Here is a 17701-nt window from a genome sequence, read left to right as displayed (position 1 = left end):
AGGTGCTATGTGGCCTGAAGACAGGCTGATCTGGCTACTTCCAACACTCTTATGACCTAAAGGCTGCAGGCAGTTGTCCCAAGGCCAAAGTAAAAAGCTGACAATGGCAGCACCAGCAGCGTGTGTCACTGCTGCTCTTTTGTCAGTGCCTGGAGCCCCCCTCAGAATACCTCACCCATAGCCTGTGCGTGTGTTGAGGTGAGATCTCTGCCACTGCTCTCCCTTCTTTACCCAAAGGAATTGGGCTGGGAAAGGGAAGATGACAGCTAGTAAGAAACACACACAAAGTTTTATAGCGCAACTGTACAATCAATATTGTAGCACCTCAACCATTTGGAAGTATGTATGTGCACACATATGTCACGGACACTGGACATTTTCTGATTACATTGATTCCTCTTAAACATCTGCTGGTGCTCCCTAGATCCCACAGAGAGGACAGAGCATTACTCACAGCATTACTCAGAGTCTGGCAATTCCACATCAGGGTCATGGCTAGGAAAGGGAAGGGAGACAAAGACTCGTGAGTCTGAGTCAGCCTTTTGATCCAGCCCTCACCTTTACCGATAAAAGCCCTGCAGCCACAATCACCTGGGTCACAAGCCTTCACCATGTGGCTCCACTTTGGCATACGTACTCTTCTTGCAGTGACTGCTACCCTGAGTCCTGCGACTGCTGCGGCACAGCGTGAAAACGATGTCACTGGAGAAGATGTCTATCCCCCTCGGTGGCACCTGGCCCCTGAAAACCTGCTGGATTTCCCAGTAAGGGACAACAAAATTGTCATCAATGCTTGGAACTATCAAGATCGACTGGGAATGTATAAGAGCTTGCTAAATGCTTCGGCCAAATATTTTGATGCCTTTGGACCCCAAAACAGTGGCAATATTCTCTGGGGATTACCAGCACAGCATGGGTGGCAATTTCGTACAGGTATTAATTATTTGCTTAAGATGCTGGCTTTGCAAAGTGTTTACCAGACCTGCTTAGAGGCTTCCTTTCCAAAGTTTCTGCCTCACAAGCCCAGTATAGCCTTAGACAGGGTAAACTTTGACAGAGCTGCCAATTTGAAAAAGAAATGCTTAGTGAACACCCTTACCTTGCTGAGAAATTGCTATTAAAATTCCTTATAGGAAGAAGTTCAAATCCAGATTTGCAATATAGATGGGCAATATTTCAGCTAACTAAAAATCTTTAGAAAGGCATTCCCAGTTGCTTCAGTTTATGCAGACAGATTTCAGGGCACATATTCTACAATGACATTTTTAAATTGTTAACTTTTATTTTTGTTAATATTACAAGCTTCTAGAGGTGGTTTGAGTTTAATTTCTAAGACATATATTTAAAAGTCTACGTCTCCCTTTGAGAACTTATTTCCATTCATTCTTCATGATTGGTTTAGAAGAAGCCTCCTTATTTTCTAAATATGTTTTTCACAAAAAATTGAAGTTTTTGTGTTGGGATTTTTTTTATTTGCTTGTTTGTGGGGTTTGTTTAATTATTCTGTTTTGTTTTAAATTATGTCCAGATTCTAAGGGTTTATCCCCTAAAAGCTGGTTGTTGTCTAGGGCAGTCATTCTGGTTTGCTTGTAGTCCCTGCCAGGGGAGCAGACACAGAAACACATGTGAAAGGTTCCTTAAGGCTAAGGCTGCAATATCTTATCAGGGGTAAACAAATGTTTCTGTCTGCCTGTTGTTTTCTTTATTGGATGTAACCTGTATTACATGTGGCAGGGTTTGGGTGACACTATAGGTTTGAGAGAAGACAGAGGTCCTGCACCTGGTGCTGGAGGAAGGCTGCCAGCATTTAGTCACACCTAATGGAAAATTTACTCCTAAGTCAAAATGAGGAAAACAAGATAGTAAGCAAAATCCAAGTAGGAAATTAGCTGGCAAACAGATAGCAACAAAAAGATTTTGGTTGGAGTTTAGGCAAGCTTTTTCCTCTTTCCCTTCTTTATGCACACAAAAAGAAGAACGGATGAATGGATGGCTGACACAGCAGGAGAACTGACCCAATGCGCAGCAGAGGCAAAGATGACTGGATGCAGCAGCTCCAGTTGAGTGGTGACCTACTTGAAAGGAGGAGTTGTGGAGTATGGCCTCATCCACAAAATGAGGATGTGCCTTGTTGTAGTGACAATTTCCAAGTAGACACAAGGTACAGAGTTTGTGAGGGGAAGATTTGCCCGTGGTTGCATAGACAGGTAAAGATGTCCTGTCACCTGCTAAAGAGTCATAGGGCTGACACTTTGACAAAGGAGATATATTTTTAAATTTACATGACCATAAGATTAAAAAAAATGCTAAAAGGAGAAATATCACATAGCTGGAAGTAATTTTACAGTAAAAAAAAAGTGAGCATTTGAAGGACAAATGGATAAAGGACGAAGAATAACATAGTTCTGGTGAATGCCATAGTGAGGTTAGCCAGGGCTAAACCTAGTCCAGATAGGTGATGGGATAGATTAGTGAGGAATGACTGAAGTATTTGTATATCAACATAATAAGCTTGGCAAACAAAAGCAGGATTTGAGTTCATGATGCAAGACAACGGAACTTTGAAAATTACAAAATTTGTTGAATTAACAGTTCTGTCTGGTCCTGAAATTTATGTTACTGAGAGAATATTTTTATGGATATGTAAAAATATGGTTGTGTATGGTTCTGTATAAAACATGAAGATCAAGTGAAGCTGTTACTTAATAAGAATGGTATGAAGATTTGTCATAATCCACTCAGGGACATAAAATGAAATCAGTAATTTGCCTAAATTTACATCAGAGACAAGGATCTTGAGACAGCATTGCTGCTAGGCATGAGATTATGGAAGCAGAAATTGTCACTTAGGAGGTGAAGCTAAACTGAGAGTCCTACCTACAGAAACTAAGAAACAGGACAGACTCTATCTCCACATACAGAAGTACAAGTCCAGGATCAAGAAATTTAAGAAAGATTCACATGGTATTGTATGTCTGAAGAGCAGGAAAGGCTGTGCCTGTACTTAGGAAGAAAAAAGGAGATACGAGCACATATATTTATTTGTCTTATAATAGCAGTAAACAACACATTAGAATAAGTATAGAGGAATAATATGGAACCAGATAGAAAAAGGGATAAAGCACAGATTATGTGAATCAAAGGCAAATTGTGTCAGGCTAATTTGATATCTTCTTTTGTCACACAAATGTTGGGGATTTTTTCAAAGTTCAGAAATGCATTTACTCCCTTTGTAAAAGCAAAGCTTACAATGAGAGTTTTAAAATGGTACTTTACAAGACAAGGGAACTGTAAATCTGGTAAAAGAACACCTGAAGGAGAATTTAGTGATAATTGCTGTTAAAAGAAGTCTAGGCTAAGTAGAGGATGTGCTAGGAGTTCTTCACCAGCAAGCTGAGAATAACTACATTCAGCACTTTCAGTAACAACATTTCCACAAAAACAAGTAGAAAAATCTTACTGATGAGGTTGCACATAGTTATCAATAACACAGCTGGAAGGCACTGTCAGTACAGACTAGCTTGGGTAGACCTGAAGAATGAAATAATAATTGTGTTAAGCACAGGGAATAGGAGGAAGCAGAGACAACAAAAATGGTGTGGAGACCTGTAAGTGCAGTTAATGCTTCCAGCTCAAATTTCTACATATCTTTTAACTATCACTGTTTCTGCCTGGGAAATCTTCATTTTCCTGAAGGACCAAGGCTAACAATATTTGGTAAACCTCTTGTACAATTCTTTTGTGATATTTTGTCTTTTTCTTTTTAACCTTTATCCTTCCCATTCATCTTCTTTGCACACCAGTGCTGCCTGTTTTTTGACAGTCTGTTTAAGTAAAATCTTGAAAAATTGAATCTTTCTGTAAATATTAAAAAATATATATTCTTAACTTAAAAAAAGGGTTGAACTGCAACCCTCATTATTGCAAGTTCATGTTCTCAGTTCTTGGCTACTGAAAGATACAGGATTGAGCAGCTAGCATGCCCCAAAGCATAAGGTCTGACCAGTCAGCTAGAGAGAATAATTAGGATAATTTGTATGCACATTGTTCATGATTGTCTCTCCTTCTTGAGTGGAAATACCAGAAAATTTGGTTTGGTAATGAGGTTTAGTTCTAATCTGACAGAAATGGCACTGCCATTATTCAGCTGACTCGTCAGAGAGCAAGTGCTCCGCAGGGCAGAGTTTGGGAGCTTCTGGAATTGCTCAAGTCATTGCACAAGGCCATGGTAATTGCATGTCATGCACTTAAAGCAGGCTTCCTGACACTCTGCATGACAACACTTCATGTACACATATGGTATTCTTTTAGGACTTAGGCTATTTCTTCATGCCGTGTGCTTAAAGTAAAATATTCTGTCATGAATAATTGTGAAATGTCTTGCATGTTTTCTACAGCACAGATGCTTGCAAACTTTGCTAATTAGTTACAGCAATGTTTTCATGCTTAGCTTCATAGTAAGGCCACGTTTGTCTGCATGATTAAGCTGGAAGTGATTCTGTATCGCACAACCCAATTAGGTGAGACAATTACTAGTACATTTAGTTTGTGCTATTTTGCTCATTAAGCAGCTCTCCTGAACTAGCAGCCCTACATCTATTAGAAATGATGCTTCAGCTATGCATGTGTTCATGTCTGTATGTGAATGTATTTTTATATCTCACTAAAAATACTGTGAAGTCCTGATTTGAAACAGTTCAATAAATTCACAGAATACATTTACAGTGAGGGATAGCTCAAAATGTAAAACAAAATCAAATTACTATGCACTTAGAAACTCAACTACTCTAGGACATTTGTTTATGAAGCAAAGAAACAGTAATTGTTTTGCTTCTCTAAGCAAAGGTCTGCATGCTTTATTCCTTTCTATTTTTTTTCATCTCAGTGGGATTTCTTGTGTGAAAAGTTTGAGAAGTATTTTTTGTATTATTTCATTTGATTCATTCAGGTAGGTTAGCAGATCCTTCTGGTGTGACTTCCTGTGGCTATGAAAATGGAGAGCTCCTGTGCCAATCTGTAAGAAGCTGGTGGTCCTGTAAGTATATGCTGTCATACTGTTTTTCTCCAAAACAAATTAGTGTCCTAGAGGGCCATCTGAAAACATTTCTTCCCCTTAGACTTTTCTATTACATTATCATTTCAGTGCTCTATAATTGTCCATCACGAACTTGTAGCAAGACACCTAAGCATGAGTGGGTAAATGAAAGTTAATTGATTTTGAATACTTACTTGAGGAAGGAGAAAAAAAAAAACAGCAAGTTTGCAGCCTTAAAAATATTTATACTGCAAATATTCATGTGAAAATGTGTGGGAAACACTATGATAGGTATATATGTTTGTAGATATTTGTAGATATTTGCAGTTTACAGTTAGTCCAGAGCAGATTTCTTCAGTTTAGATGCTTGCATTATAAACTAAAATCTTGTGAACAAATGTCAAGCAGGAATCTTTGTGGTTTTTATACCATCCTTGGTTCTTTCTCTCATAGCATATTTTCCCTCCATCACTTCTGTCCCTTGCTCCCTCAGCTTCCTGGATGTTCTGTTGTAAATTCCCCTTTTCTGTATACCCATCTGTAGGTTTGAGCAAGCAGCTCTGTCCCTTCCCTGCCAGAGGAAGGAAGGAAAAACCTTCAGTGGCCATTTGGATTAAGCTTCTAGCTGTGAAACAGCAGTTAAATGTATATATCTCCAAGTGAATAAAGACACAAGCACAGATAAAATTTAAAATGCAAATCTAGGGTAAAACTGTGGTACTCACTTCATCTTTGGTATTCCCTCTCTGTGTTTGGATAGCACTAGTGCTCTATGAGATGGTGTCCCACACAGTGTCTAGCCCTTTGCAAGAAGGGGACCTTCCTGGAATAGAATCTACCACTTTTACTTTCTCAGTGTTTGAATTCCTGCTCTTCACTTACTTCTAAATATTGCATGTCTGCTTGATATCCATTTGTTGCCTCCAAAAAAATGCATAAACTCAGCTTTGACTTACCCTATTGAAGCAAGAAGATGCAAAGAGTCTTTGAGACTGCATGGAAACATCTCTTAGTGTTCTGAGGACATTAATGCTTTCAACTGACCTTCAGAGCAGCCCTCTCTGGCACAAGTAGTCACATGAAACCAGGAATTAGTTTAAACCAGAAACTCACATTTAATATACCTTGCATGTGTGGGATACTACCTGCTTAAGAACATCAGTCTCTGCCTAGAATAATCAGTGTATCCTGTCCTGTATTGTTTTATGCCCTCTAAGTCACCTGAGCAGGTGCAAATATATAATATAGGCAAGAACACTTAAAAGAATATAAGCACTTTGTGATGTGAGATCAAGGTTTCAATACTTTCATGAAAACAGTGAACAAGAAGCAAGAGCCAGTTCAGTAATGAGTCTCAATGAAACACTGTCCTCTCATCACTTGAGAGTTTTCCTTTGCTCTTCTGACTGGCCATACATTTCCTCCTGAATTCCCAACCAGGTCCACATTTAGGAGGTGTGTCACATGAGACAAGGGGTTTCTCTTTATATATAACCCTTTCTTTTTGTTCAATCAGCACCCCCAGGGAAGTTGAAACCCTTGTGCCTGACCAGCCTGTCAGTGCCCCATTATGGGGACCCCACCAAACAGTCCACTCTATCGGAGCATGGTTTGACCAACCTGTTTAGGGTCATACAACAACCATGTTCTCACTTGGAGTTGGTAGGTATTTCCAGTTTTGTTAAGTATGTTATCTACTTCTGGCCACTCCTCCCTTAGTGCCCTTGAAGGGCTCACACTAAACAGTGTACTTGAATAACAATTTATTAACAAACACACTGAGAGTCTAACACTGTGACAGGTTAAGGTTCAGAGATTGCTGTTGATAGTAATGGATTGCAAAAATGAATTTGAAGCAATATATTGACCAATTCTAATCACCATTAAAGCTAGCTAGAGATAATAATTTAACTTGCACAGAATGAGGTTCTTGCCCAATAGGCACCCCTTTGGGGGAAGAAGACAAGTTCAGCCTGTTGACTGATCCCAGAAGTTACGATGGAGTCTTCTCTGACCTCCCTCCCCACTTTAGCTAGATTTATATTGCTTCCTTTGAGGGAAGAGCAAAGATTAAGTTACAGTTGGTGACATTTCATGTTGATATGGTGCTTGAGTCATTAGTATGTAGAGTGTGAAAAGCAAGATGTATTTTCAAGCTAATGAAGAAAAAGCCAGCTTCTGCTTACTGTCTGGTTCATTCTTTGGGCTTAGTTCCTGCTAGCTGCATATTTTCAGCAGAGCGTAACCACAGCACTGCTGTGTTGCTCCATCTTTTGTTTCATATCTGCATCGATTTTGACAGACCATGACCACAGCACCTCCATGCTGCTCCATCCTTTTTTTTCAACTCATGCTTAGAGCAAAACACTGACTTCCCTCAGTGTTCCTTCTCCTAAGGTGTGCAGAACCAGTTCCTGCTGAACTACAGCCAACACACACACTCCTTCTTCTTGAACTTTGTTTTGTGATCTCCCATAAGGTGGAGCAATGACTTTTCATTAGGAGAACATGGTTAAATTGTGGGTGTTCAGGTTTTGATGATTTTGGTCCTCACTGCTGGGATTTTGTACCAAACATCAGTGCAGTCTGTGGCCCTGACACCAAGTATGAACAAATGTCCTCTTTGAACAGCTCAGAGGTGCCCACCCAAGAGAGAACAACAAATCCCCAGGCTTTTCTTCACTCAAAATGATTAAATTTAATTTCTGCAAAGGGGACACAATTAAGAGGAGAACTTCAGATTCTTCTTTCAAGAGAGGAATATGAAATAGCCCTGTGGGCACTCTCACTGGGGACAAGATTTGGCACCAGTGAGAACTGAGCCTGAGTTTCCTACATTCTGGATCTGACTGCTCCAACATATGGATCAGACCAAACAAAGCCATCATCATAAAATAAATCTAAAAAGATAAACTGAGGCAATATCCAAGCAATTTTCAGTGAATGAAATATTTTTTAGAAGCAAAATTATTATTTTCCAGTAAAATATCGCATTTCCTTTATCATAGGTCTAGGGAACAGAGAAGAGGGATTTTTAATAGCAACAATACCTGTGGGAATACCCCTTAGTCTTTCTATATTTAGTTTGCAATTAATATTTGAGAGACTTTTCTTGTTCTATCCATGACAGCCTACAAAGGTCTAACTTTTTTCCATTAGCTTTTTTCCTTTCCTGCAAAGTAAAACACAGTGGAAGCTCATACAAGGCTCCTAAAGTGCAATGTATAAATGAACACTACAAATCATATCTAAATCAATACAAGTGTCATCCTTATTACATTTCAGTACATATATTCCACTGATGAATATGGTTGTATTCATGGCAGTTTGAAACAGTTGCATTTGTTGTGGGAGAGAGTTTATTTTCTTATGTGGGAATTTTTCATTTGCTTGTGATTAACACCTGCTGCCTTTTAAATTTTGTTACAGGTATGAATTACTATCTGTCCACTATACCCTTGCTAGGGGCAGTGGAGGCTGGTCTCTTTGGGCAGCTGCCGTATGAGATAGAAATATTGCCACCAGAGGAGCAAAAAGATTATTTCTGTTACAGTGTTAAAGACTGCTGGTCTCGCATGCCCAAGCTCATGGATGACTGGAAGGCCTTCTTCGAAGTAAATTTTTTTTAAACATTTTTAGAAATTATACCAAAATATTAGCTTTAAAAACTATTATTACTGTCATTTTTAAGATTCAGTGAGCTTAGTTTGTTTTCAATAGCAGCTTCATATAAAAACAACAAGCAGGAAAAAATGGAGAGCATAACATACAGTGAGTTAGAGATAAGGAGGATAGGATTTTTAAGAGTCATGGAATTTTTTTTCTTCCTTTGAGACTGTTCTGTGTTTTGGCCTCTGTTCTAAGACACTGTTTTGAATTCAATTTTATTTGAATTCTTCCAATACTGCTTATGTTAGCAATGCAAAATAAGCCTGTAAGATGGAACACTACCCTTAAGGAGTGGCCTTTGGTTGGTTTTACAGGATTCATTTATTTCTTTAAACATCTAAAAACTTGAAAATGCTGAAACATCATTCAGAAGTACACCCATTTATGCAAGCAGATATTCTCTTTCCTCCCCACCCAGCTGTTCTCTAATCCCAAAAATAACAATATTTCTTACTTCATAGATTGAATAGATATTTTTTTTATAGCTAGCCTACTGCAGTCAGTATTTTTTATTGGTAGTCAAATGATTAATAATGAGCAGGAATGTTAAATTGTAAGTCCCCCTTGTGCCTGAAAGTAGATGTTATGAGAGTAAGACTGGATTTATCTTCATAAGATCATTTTCCCCATGTATCATGTTTCAGAAGTTATTGTAAAATATCTGCTCCTCAAATAAGCATAATGATAACAAGGATGATTTTCTTATTTTTCTGAAAATATTCAGAAAGTTGTGGTCAAAAGAATATAGACAAGTTTTCAAGGAGTCCCCGATTTCAGTACTGAATCTTCCATTGTACTCAGATATAAAAGTTCACTGATTTTTTGTAATCAAATACCAAAATTATGTGGATAAAACACTTGCAATGTTGAAGTTGAAGAACAGCAACTACCACTAACTATTAAAACACAATTTCCTTTAGTTTATTATTTTATGAGGTATGTGCTTATATTAAAAAAATAATAACTGGGTTTAAACCACCCCTCTCATTCTCTGCCCTTTTTGCTCCCTGTTGCTGCAGTATCTGTTGTCTACAGAACATAAAGCTGTGAGCTCTGCCAGCCTCTCCTCCTTCAATCTGGATGATGCCCTTGGCCTCATGTGGAAGGCACACACCTCCTCCATTGCTTATGCACTCCCCAAATTCCAGGACAGGTAAGGGGAATAGAGCGGTGTCCATGGAGGATCTTTCCACCTCCATGCCTATTTAGAAGGATGGTATCCTAACAAAGTCTGCACGATGCCTTTAGGCATCTACTCTTTAGGCTCTGCTCTTCCTCCCTCTCTCACAGAGCATGGGATTACCAGTGAGAGATGGCTGCCCAAGCTGTGATGACCAGTCAGGCTCTGGGCTTACAACAAGATGCTGGTTCCCCTCTGGGAGCCAGGAGCTGTGCTTAGTGTGGGCAAAGTCAGGGTTGCCAGGAGAAATCAGGTATAAAGTAATTAAGGAGGCTTCAAGTCACTCTGGTGCTGAGGCCACTCAGCATTTTATACTGAACAAAAAACCTTTGGGATAAATTATCAACTAGTGTGTTCTACAGGGGAGTTCAGTTATCTGCTGCATTTTTTTATTTTCTTCTCTTTCAGCTTAAAATATCTCTCTGATCCAGAAGCAAATTTTGGTAAAGACTGGGCTAATGCTGTAGATTTCATTGCTGCCACACACTTCAGTACAGACTTACTGACCACAAACAACTTCCAGGCTTTCCTGCCTCAGAGGATGCTTGTTGAAGGGGATGTTCTCCCATTCATTAAGGACTTCAGTCCAGAGCAAAATAAGGTCCTGGTGTCACTGAGAGCTCTTCACAAAATAAATAAATTAACAGGTATGAGCCTGACCTAGATATTTATATGTCATATCTATATGACAAAAGATGTCTGTTGTCCATAGATATTTTATACCTTGTTCTTTCTACATACCTTTCTCCATATGAATCTAGTGAATGTTTGATATCAAATAGTATAAACACATCTTAGAGGCTAACAGTAAAACAATTTAAAAGACAACCATAAGCAAACAACACACCAGACAGCAAATGCTGCTGGGATAACACTGACAATAGGAGAGATTTCAGTGAGAAAAAAAAAAAAAAAAACCAAACAAAAAAACCATTTTGGGATCAGATGATCTTAGTATTTTTTTTCCCAGTTTTCACAGGAACTTTAGAAACAGAGACTTTTTTGTGTTTCACCAGTTGAATATGAAACTATTAAAAATGTAAATGAAATTTGATATCAGTTGAACAAAACCAACCAAACAAACAAAAAGTAAATTATCATGAGCAACAGTTTTTATGTCCACAAATGTTCTCGTTTCAGTTTTTTGTTTTCTCTTGATCTTTGATTTAACAGAGATCCGTCCCAGCAAAACTATCCTTAGTCAATGCTGACTTCATCGCATTCACCAAAATAAGTCGTGCATCACCATCCAGTGGTGCATCTTAGAATTACACTCTCCTGAGGATTCAGTTCTTTCATAGATACTTCTGGTTTGGCTGTTTATGTTTGACCTTTATGAAGCAAAGTTATTTTGAATATTTAAATTAAAATAGAATGTAAAAATACACTGAAAAATTAGCATGCCTAGCTATGGCATTTGTGATCCTCTTCTATCTGTACATTTTACTGAAAATTCTCTCACCAGTTTTATTTAAAGCTGAAAAAGATATGAAACAAAGCTATTCAGTGCTACAAAAGAGCATTCTCCCATCGCAGAGAGCTTCTCTCACATTTTTCACATAGGATTATTTTTTGGAATCTGAATAAGGGTCTGAACAGATCTATTGCCTGCTTGGCAGCTATGACACAGTTCAGGGTTTCTTGACATAAGTCCAGGAAGGGAGAGGAACACAGCAAGGATAAGCATGACCAGAAGGACAGGAAGGAGGGATGAGAACACCAGGGTAGCACATCAGGTGAGGAAGCACTGCAGTGAGAGAGGGAAGGATGTATGGATACTGAACACGGTAAGTGGAAGGAAAGAGAGAGACAAGTTTCATGCAGGTGCAGCCATAATGAATTCCACAGCTGAAATCCCTTGCTTTGCAGGGGAGAGGTTTCCCTGACTTTGCTCTAAGGGATGAGCTTTGAATTCAACTGAGTATTAAATGCCAGCTAATTCAGCCTGGTAACTGATTTGCAGATCAGAAAAAGGAGCTTTAAAATAAATTTGACTGCATCTAAATCTACAGCTTCAGCAGGGTCTTGAAAGACCCTACCTTAATGCTACAAAGCACAGGTAACAAAATATACTGGTTTTGTAGGTGCTTTTAAATACATCCTGTGAGAGACAGGGTTCTCTACTGGTACTGCAAACTTCAACAGCAGATGGAGGGTCTTACTACCTCCTAGGATGGGACCCTGTCTAACCCATAGTGAGACATGATTTCTTGATTCAGACTTTGATTGCTCTTTATTTTTGTTTAGTCGCCCCTGATAGTCCAGCAGGAACTGTATTGAGCATGTTGTGCTGCTTCTAAAGCTTTTCTACTCACGGACTGTCAGATCAACTTTTTACCCAAGGGCAGAAGAGGAAGAGAATAAAGTTTTCTTAGTTTTCCACTAGACTTTTTTACCTTCCAGTTTCCCCTCTATCCACTCTAAAGATGAGCACTGAGTGGGGTGAGGAGTAAGCAGTGGCTATCCTGCAAACCAGTGCTAATGCTAGACTGGGCTGGCTAAGCCACATGTGCTAGAGAGCCACTGCTTAGCACTTGGACAAAGGTTTAGGATCATTTGCTTTTTTTCAGTTTGAGGTCTTAGCTGGCAGAAAGTCAACACTCTTTGTTTTAGAGTGAAAACCAAGACAGGCCTGATTATAACTCCCAGCCTAGTGCTCCATAAACCACAGAGCTGTGTGCCAGAGCAGACAAAGACCTTCCCATAAGTCTTCAATCATTTCAACCTACAGCACTGGTGACAAGGGAACAAACCCCATTGTCCGTCAAACCAAAGGATCCTGAGCTGAATGAATGGTCTGCGTCTCCCTGCATATTTGTAGGCAATTATCAGCCCATCGGCAAGCTCCAGCTTTGTCTACATTTCTCTGTCCCCGGGAGAGCATCGAGCGCTCCTGGTGTGCCGTGAGCTGCATGCGCTCCCTGCTAATTTGCCAATGCCATGTGTTTCTTTCCAAGGAGGATTGCTGCTGAAGCTCTGGCAGAAGGCTATGTCCACCGAAGAAGGAAGAAAAATTGGCCGACAACTGATTGAAAGGTTGACTTCAAGCCAGAAGTTCGAACTACTTGACCTAGTAGAAATTTAGAATTATTTGGAAGGAGATGATTTGAAAGTTCCCAGTTCCTCGAGAATGAGCGGTTCCAAGGTGGATTGATTTAATCTTTTAGCAGACATGTTTCTGGTAATCTAGCCTTGGTAATTTCTTACAGCAGGATTTCCTGAGTAGCCATGTGTGTGTCTCTCTCATATGGAATTGATATTTTTTACCTTAATTTTCCTAATTATCTCATTTTTTAAACTCAATTTCTTATAAATAAAAAGACTCAGAGAAAAATATAATTTTACTACTTTTTGTGGCTTTATAAATAATGTATTGGAGACAAAATTAAAAGCAGGCAAAATATATTCTGTTTCAGACATTTTTTTTTTCTCCTGTCGGCAGGGATTCCCCTAGATCTGTAATTACTTAATGGTCTAACAGATGATCATGAGAAACTTTTTTTGAAGTTATGATCCAAATGCAATGACTTGACTGTTTCCCACCAAAGCTGTTATTTCGCAGAGCAGCTACAATCAAACTGGAAGCTTTCAGGCTTTTCAGATTATGTACTTGAGTACAGATAGATTCCCTTGCTATTCTGCTTTGCAACAAGTACATGCCTCAGGTGGTAGAGCAGAGTTAGTCCAGAGCAGTCCTGAAGCAAATTAACCCCGTATCAGCCTTTACGTGACAACAGAGATTTCTTGTATTTGATTAATTTCATTTGCTTCAAGAAAACTTTGATCTATATATGAATTTATGTGATTATGTACCCCGTATAACCACAGGTTGCTTTCCCATTCCCCCATGTCTAATCCACTTGTTGCAGTGTGTTATATGTTTGATTTGGTTACTGAGGAAGAGCTGTATTTGCAATGCTTGCACTCCCAGTGCCTGGAACACTCAGACCCAAGTGTTGATCCTAGTCTTTGGGGTGATAACACACATTTGGAATCAGTTATAACTTGGAAACAGAGGTTATGGGGAGGTGAGTCAGGAGCCCTGCATGCAGACAGGGCTTGAAATTTCTTGGTAAAGAAGGAAATTAATGAAAGATGTCTTTGCCTACAGCTGTGGGCTTGGAACTAGATGATCTTTAAGGTCCCTTCCAATCCAAACCCTTCTGCAATTCTATCAAAATAAATAATTTCTTTCTACTCCATTTTCCCAGTTTGATTTGTCCTTTCTTCCCAAATTTGCATGATATTTACACTGTAAATTAAGAAATAATTATCATCACATTGAGCAGTTAAACACCATTCTGTCCTTTAATGTCCCAGGACAAAGGTGTTAATTATTCATTGTCATGTAATGGATAAACTCTTAATGTACCATCATTAGCTAACAATTTTCAAAGGAAATCCATTAATGAGGTGTAAGAAAATGTGGGAGTTTTTACCTTAATTACCTGGTTCATAGATCACAGTAATTAGATTCCAGCAGACTTTAGATATAATCCAAAAGTAATCACAACAGCTGCCAGCTGCTAAAATATTAAGTTAGTTGTGCTCCAGAAAAGTTAGAATTTTTTTTGACCTTTTCTGTGGTTAACTTAGACTTAACTTAAGGTACACTTTGAGAAAACAAAAAGAGCCATTAATACTAATTTCTAAATTGCACACTGCTGCACTTGAGGGAATATTTATAAAACACATTTTTAAAAAATAAATTACTCCTTTCCTGAATTTATGAAACATTAGGAAATAGTTCAGAATTTTGAAAAAGAGTCATCTTTCTTAATACAGCTTCAAGCATTTATATATTTCATACACTTTGTCCTAATCCAACAAGACAACCTTTAAAGACAACAAGATAAAGACTTTAGATATTGGCCAGTGATTGATCTTTGGAAGCTGAGGAATGTATAAAAGTTTAGGCAAAATATGGGATGGGGGTTTCTTACAAGTAGAGTAGAGCCAGTTATCTTGAAATAGAATAGATGCATACTTGCAGGAAAACTTCTGAGTATCAGAAACTAAACAGAGAGAAAAGCATCAAGATAAAGCTTTTAGAGGTGTGGTAGGAGGGCTTTGGAGAGGAATGGGAGAGCATTGAAGGAGACTGCTTGATAATAAGAGCTAACAAAAGCTAGGCAGGACTCCCAGTGAGAAGGACTCATGAAGCATAAGGGTTTTTCCAGCTCAGCCTTAGTTTGGGGTTTGCTGCTCTGCTCTTCTGCCTTTTACACAAGTGGTCTCTCTACTGAGGAAGGCCTGGGCAGTAAGCAGGGCTACTCCCTATTTGACAGAGGTGGTGTTTAAAAAAAGCAAACCACAACTGGCTTCAGAAAGGCAGGGAGTTAAACTTCTGTACACACTTGCAAATAGCAAGCCTAAGGAGATTGGAACAAACAATATCTGGGTGTGAAGAAGGGAAGTTTAAAAATTAAATGTAGTAGAGGAAGAACTTGGGAAAATAAAAACACACCAGAAAAGAGCCTGTCCGTCCTCAAAACTTAGGCAGTAGTGCTGAATACTGTGCAGTCCCTTCTCCACAGCTCATTTCAGGCAGGTCAGCTTCTTATTTCTGAGCACTGTTCAGTTTTCCGTGCCTTTGCTACAGGAGTGATCACATTTCTGAGGAATGGTCAGAGGTGAGGTTCTTGCCCACACAACTGCAACTGGGCATACAGCTGCTGTGCCTTACCAAATACTGTCCTAAACTGACATCACAGAAGTATGTAAGGGCTGACCTCTCCACCTATTCTTCACAAGGGCAATGGCAACCTTGTCCATCTCTAGGAAGGGTACGTGCATCTTCGCAGAACAGCAGACAGACGTCAGCAGGCACTTCTTTATCTTTCTTAGGCATCAAGACATGGAACTTACAGGGCAAACACCCAAGGTAGTCATTAGTAAAGATGCCAAAAAACTCTTCTTTTTCTTTCAAGTAGGAATTGGACTTCTAGGTTTTCCCTTCCCTATGATCCTAATCTGTGGAGAATTGGGCGTTCCTTTCCAGCCTACGCTCTCTAATGAATAGTAAAGTACTTTTTTTCTGGTGGGAAAACTCACACCTGGCAAGTGTGGAGAGAAAAACATTCTTGCCTGAGGCAGCCTCTAATATGGCAGATAGGAGGTTTTGCAAGGAAGCAGAAGATGTAGATTTGGATTTTGACAGACACAAAGCTAACCTAATAAAGTATTTTAACTGTTGTGCACAACATTAAAAACCCCTCTGCATTTCACAAACCCAAATTGTTCAGTTACTTTCTCTGACAAAGGCATTTTATCTGCCCCTCTCAGCAGGGTGTTGGAGGCTGTGGACCTTCAGTTCCTGCTACCAAAGACAGTGAGATTCAAGATGATGGAGACCTATTATAACATTTCCGTCACCCCAACCTCAGTAACCTCAGGAGGAGCACATTGCCTCTCTGGTTTTGATAGAATTAAAAAAAATGAATATGCTGGTAGATTTGAGTTTAAGCGATTTTGGATTTAATTATATTTTTTACAATGAGACATAATGGCCATGAGGTGTTTGGAGAACAATGTGCATGGCACAAACTGCCGCAGGCAGGGGCTGTCAAGGATCCCTAGGAGCCTGGGGCTGCAGACCTGCCTAACTGCACCAGCTGGAAAGGGCTGCTCAGTTGGGAAGAATTGACAGTGGCTCAAAACGGGGTTTAAAGGATGAGGAATGGAGACAGAATCATGTAAAGATTTGTTAGAAGACCTTTATACCTACTTAATACGTGTCTAGAAAAAACACGATAATTTAAAAATGGTTTTTAACTGATGAATGCCTAATCAAACTCTCCAGGATAGAAAGAGCAATAAAATAAAATCCTTAATATCCCTCACTTCCTTTTGCAACCTGTTTGTAGCTGTGGGAAAATTTGCATGAACTGTTTGTGTGTGTGTTTGCAGCAAAGGACTGCAGCAGGTATGGTGGACAGATAGTGGCAGTATAAACCAAGCTTCTGGACTAGTAAAGTCATTTCAGAAAAAAAGGCTCTTTCTAACTCTCCTTTTGTGTGACATTAAGTCCCAAAATACTAACAGATGTGATCACTGAACCTAAGAAAGCAGGCAACAGAAATAAGAGGGATAAAGGAAAACAGTCTTTTTGCTGACAAAGTAACTGCAATGCCCTAATGTTGGGCAATACTGAGCCCTGCTCAGATCCTTCCTCTGCACCCTGAAGACCAGAGGAATTACAGAAGGGTGGTATATTTGCAAGAAAGGAAGATCATAACATCTGAGGCTGCCCTGGAAAGAGGTACTGCTTTCTGAGGCTGGCCTGAGCCTCTGTTTGCCAGCACTGCTCTATCCAGAGCCTCAGGGACAATGTCACAGAGACATGGGGATAAGTCACATGGATGTACAGGCATTTCTTAGATCCGGGTGGAAGCAACCTTTGACACATCGTGCAACTGTTTCTACATACACCCAGATGTTAACAAATATGAGAGATTTAAAGTTACATGAGAAAATTAAAATGGTCAGACTGAGCTATTCATCCTGGTACCCCTGCTCTGGACAGAGATGGCAGCAGTGGACTGGGGCAAGAGCAGCAAAAGCAGGGCAAAGGCTAATCTCTCCTTATACTCAGCCTGCCAGTAGCTGGCAGTCTGCACTTAGATCAAGCCCACATGGTTTATCAGTCCCAGAGAAAAGAGTTGTGAAAGGTTATCTTAGAAAATACAAAAACCCAATAAAAGATACAGAGTAAGTTTATCAAAGAGATTTATTATTGTGAAGCACAAGAATATTCCCAGCACATGGATACATTAAGAAAACAAGGGAGGAAAATGAAAAAAAAACCGAACAGCAAA

At 39.3% G+C, this 17701-nt stretch overlaps 1 protein-coding gene across 1 annotated transcript; it reads left to right on the top strand.

Annotated features, from left to right (window-relative positions):
* The first annotated feature begins 611 nt into the window (after positions 1 to 611).
* C3H6orf58 (chromosome 3 C6orf58 homolog) lies at positions 612 to 12969 on the top strand. Its single transcript, XM_031504537.2, has 6 exons — positions 612 to 933; positions 4949 to 5035; positions 8465 to 8649; positions 9724 to 9857; positions 10293 to 10531; positions 12842 to 12969. The coding sequence occupies exons 1-6, from the start codon at positions 612 to 614 to the stop codon at positions 12967 to 12969; spliced, it is 1095 nt and encodes a 364-aa protein (XP_031360397.2).
* The last annotated feature ends 4732 nt before the right edge of the window (positions 12970 to 17701 follow it).

The sequence above is a fragment of the Lonchura striata genome, chromosome 3 (assembly GCF_046129695.1).
Source record: "Lonchura striata isolate bLonStr1 chromosome 3, bLonStr1.mat, whole genome shotgun sequence".
Classification (NCBI taxonomy): domain Eukaryota; kingdom Metazoa; phylum Chordata; class Aves; order Passeriformes; family Estrildidae; genus Lonchura; species Lonchura striata.
The sequence above is the reverse complement of the archived record's forward strand: the minus strand, read 5'-3'. Positions and strand labels throughout refer to the sequence as shown.

Coding starts and splice junctions, on each gene's coding strand:
- C3H6orf58 (XM_031504537.2), top strand. CDS start 612: ATGTGGCTCCACTTTGGCATACGTACTCTTCTTGCAGTGACTGCTACC. Junction 5,036..8,464: donor TGTAAGAAGCTGGTGGTCCT/GTAAGTATATGC, acceptor ATTTTGTTACAG/GTATGAATTACTATCTGTCC. Junction 9,858..10,292: donor CTCCCCAAATTCCAGGACAG/GTAAGGGGAATA, acceptor CTTCTCTTTCAG/CTTAAAATATCTCTCTGATC.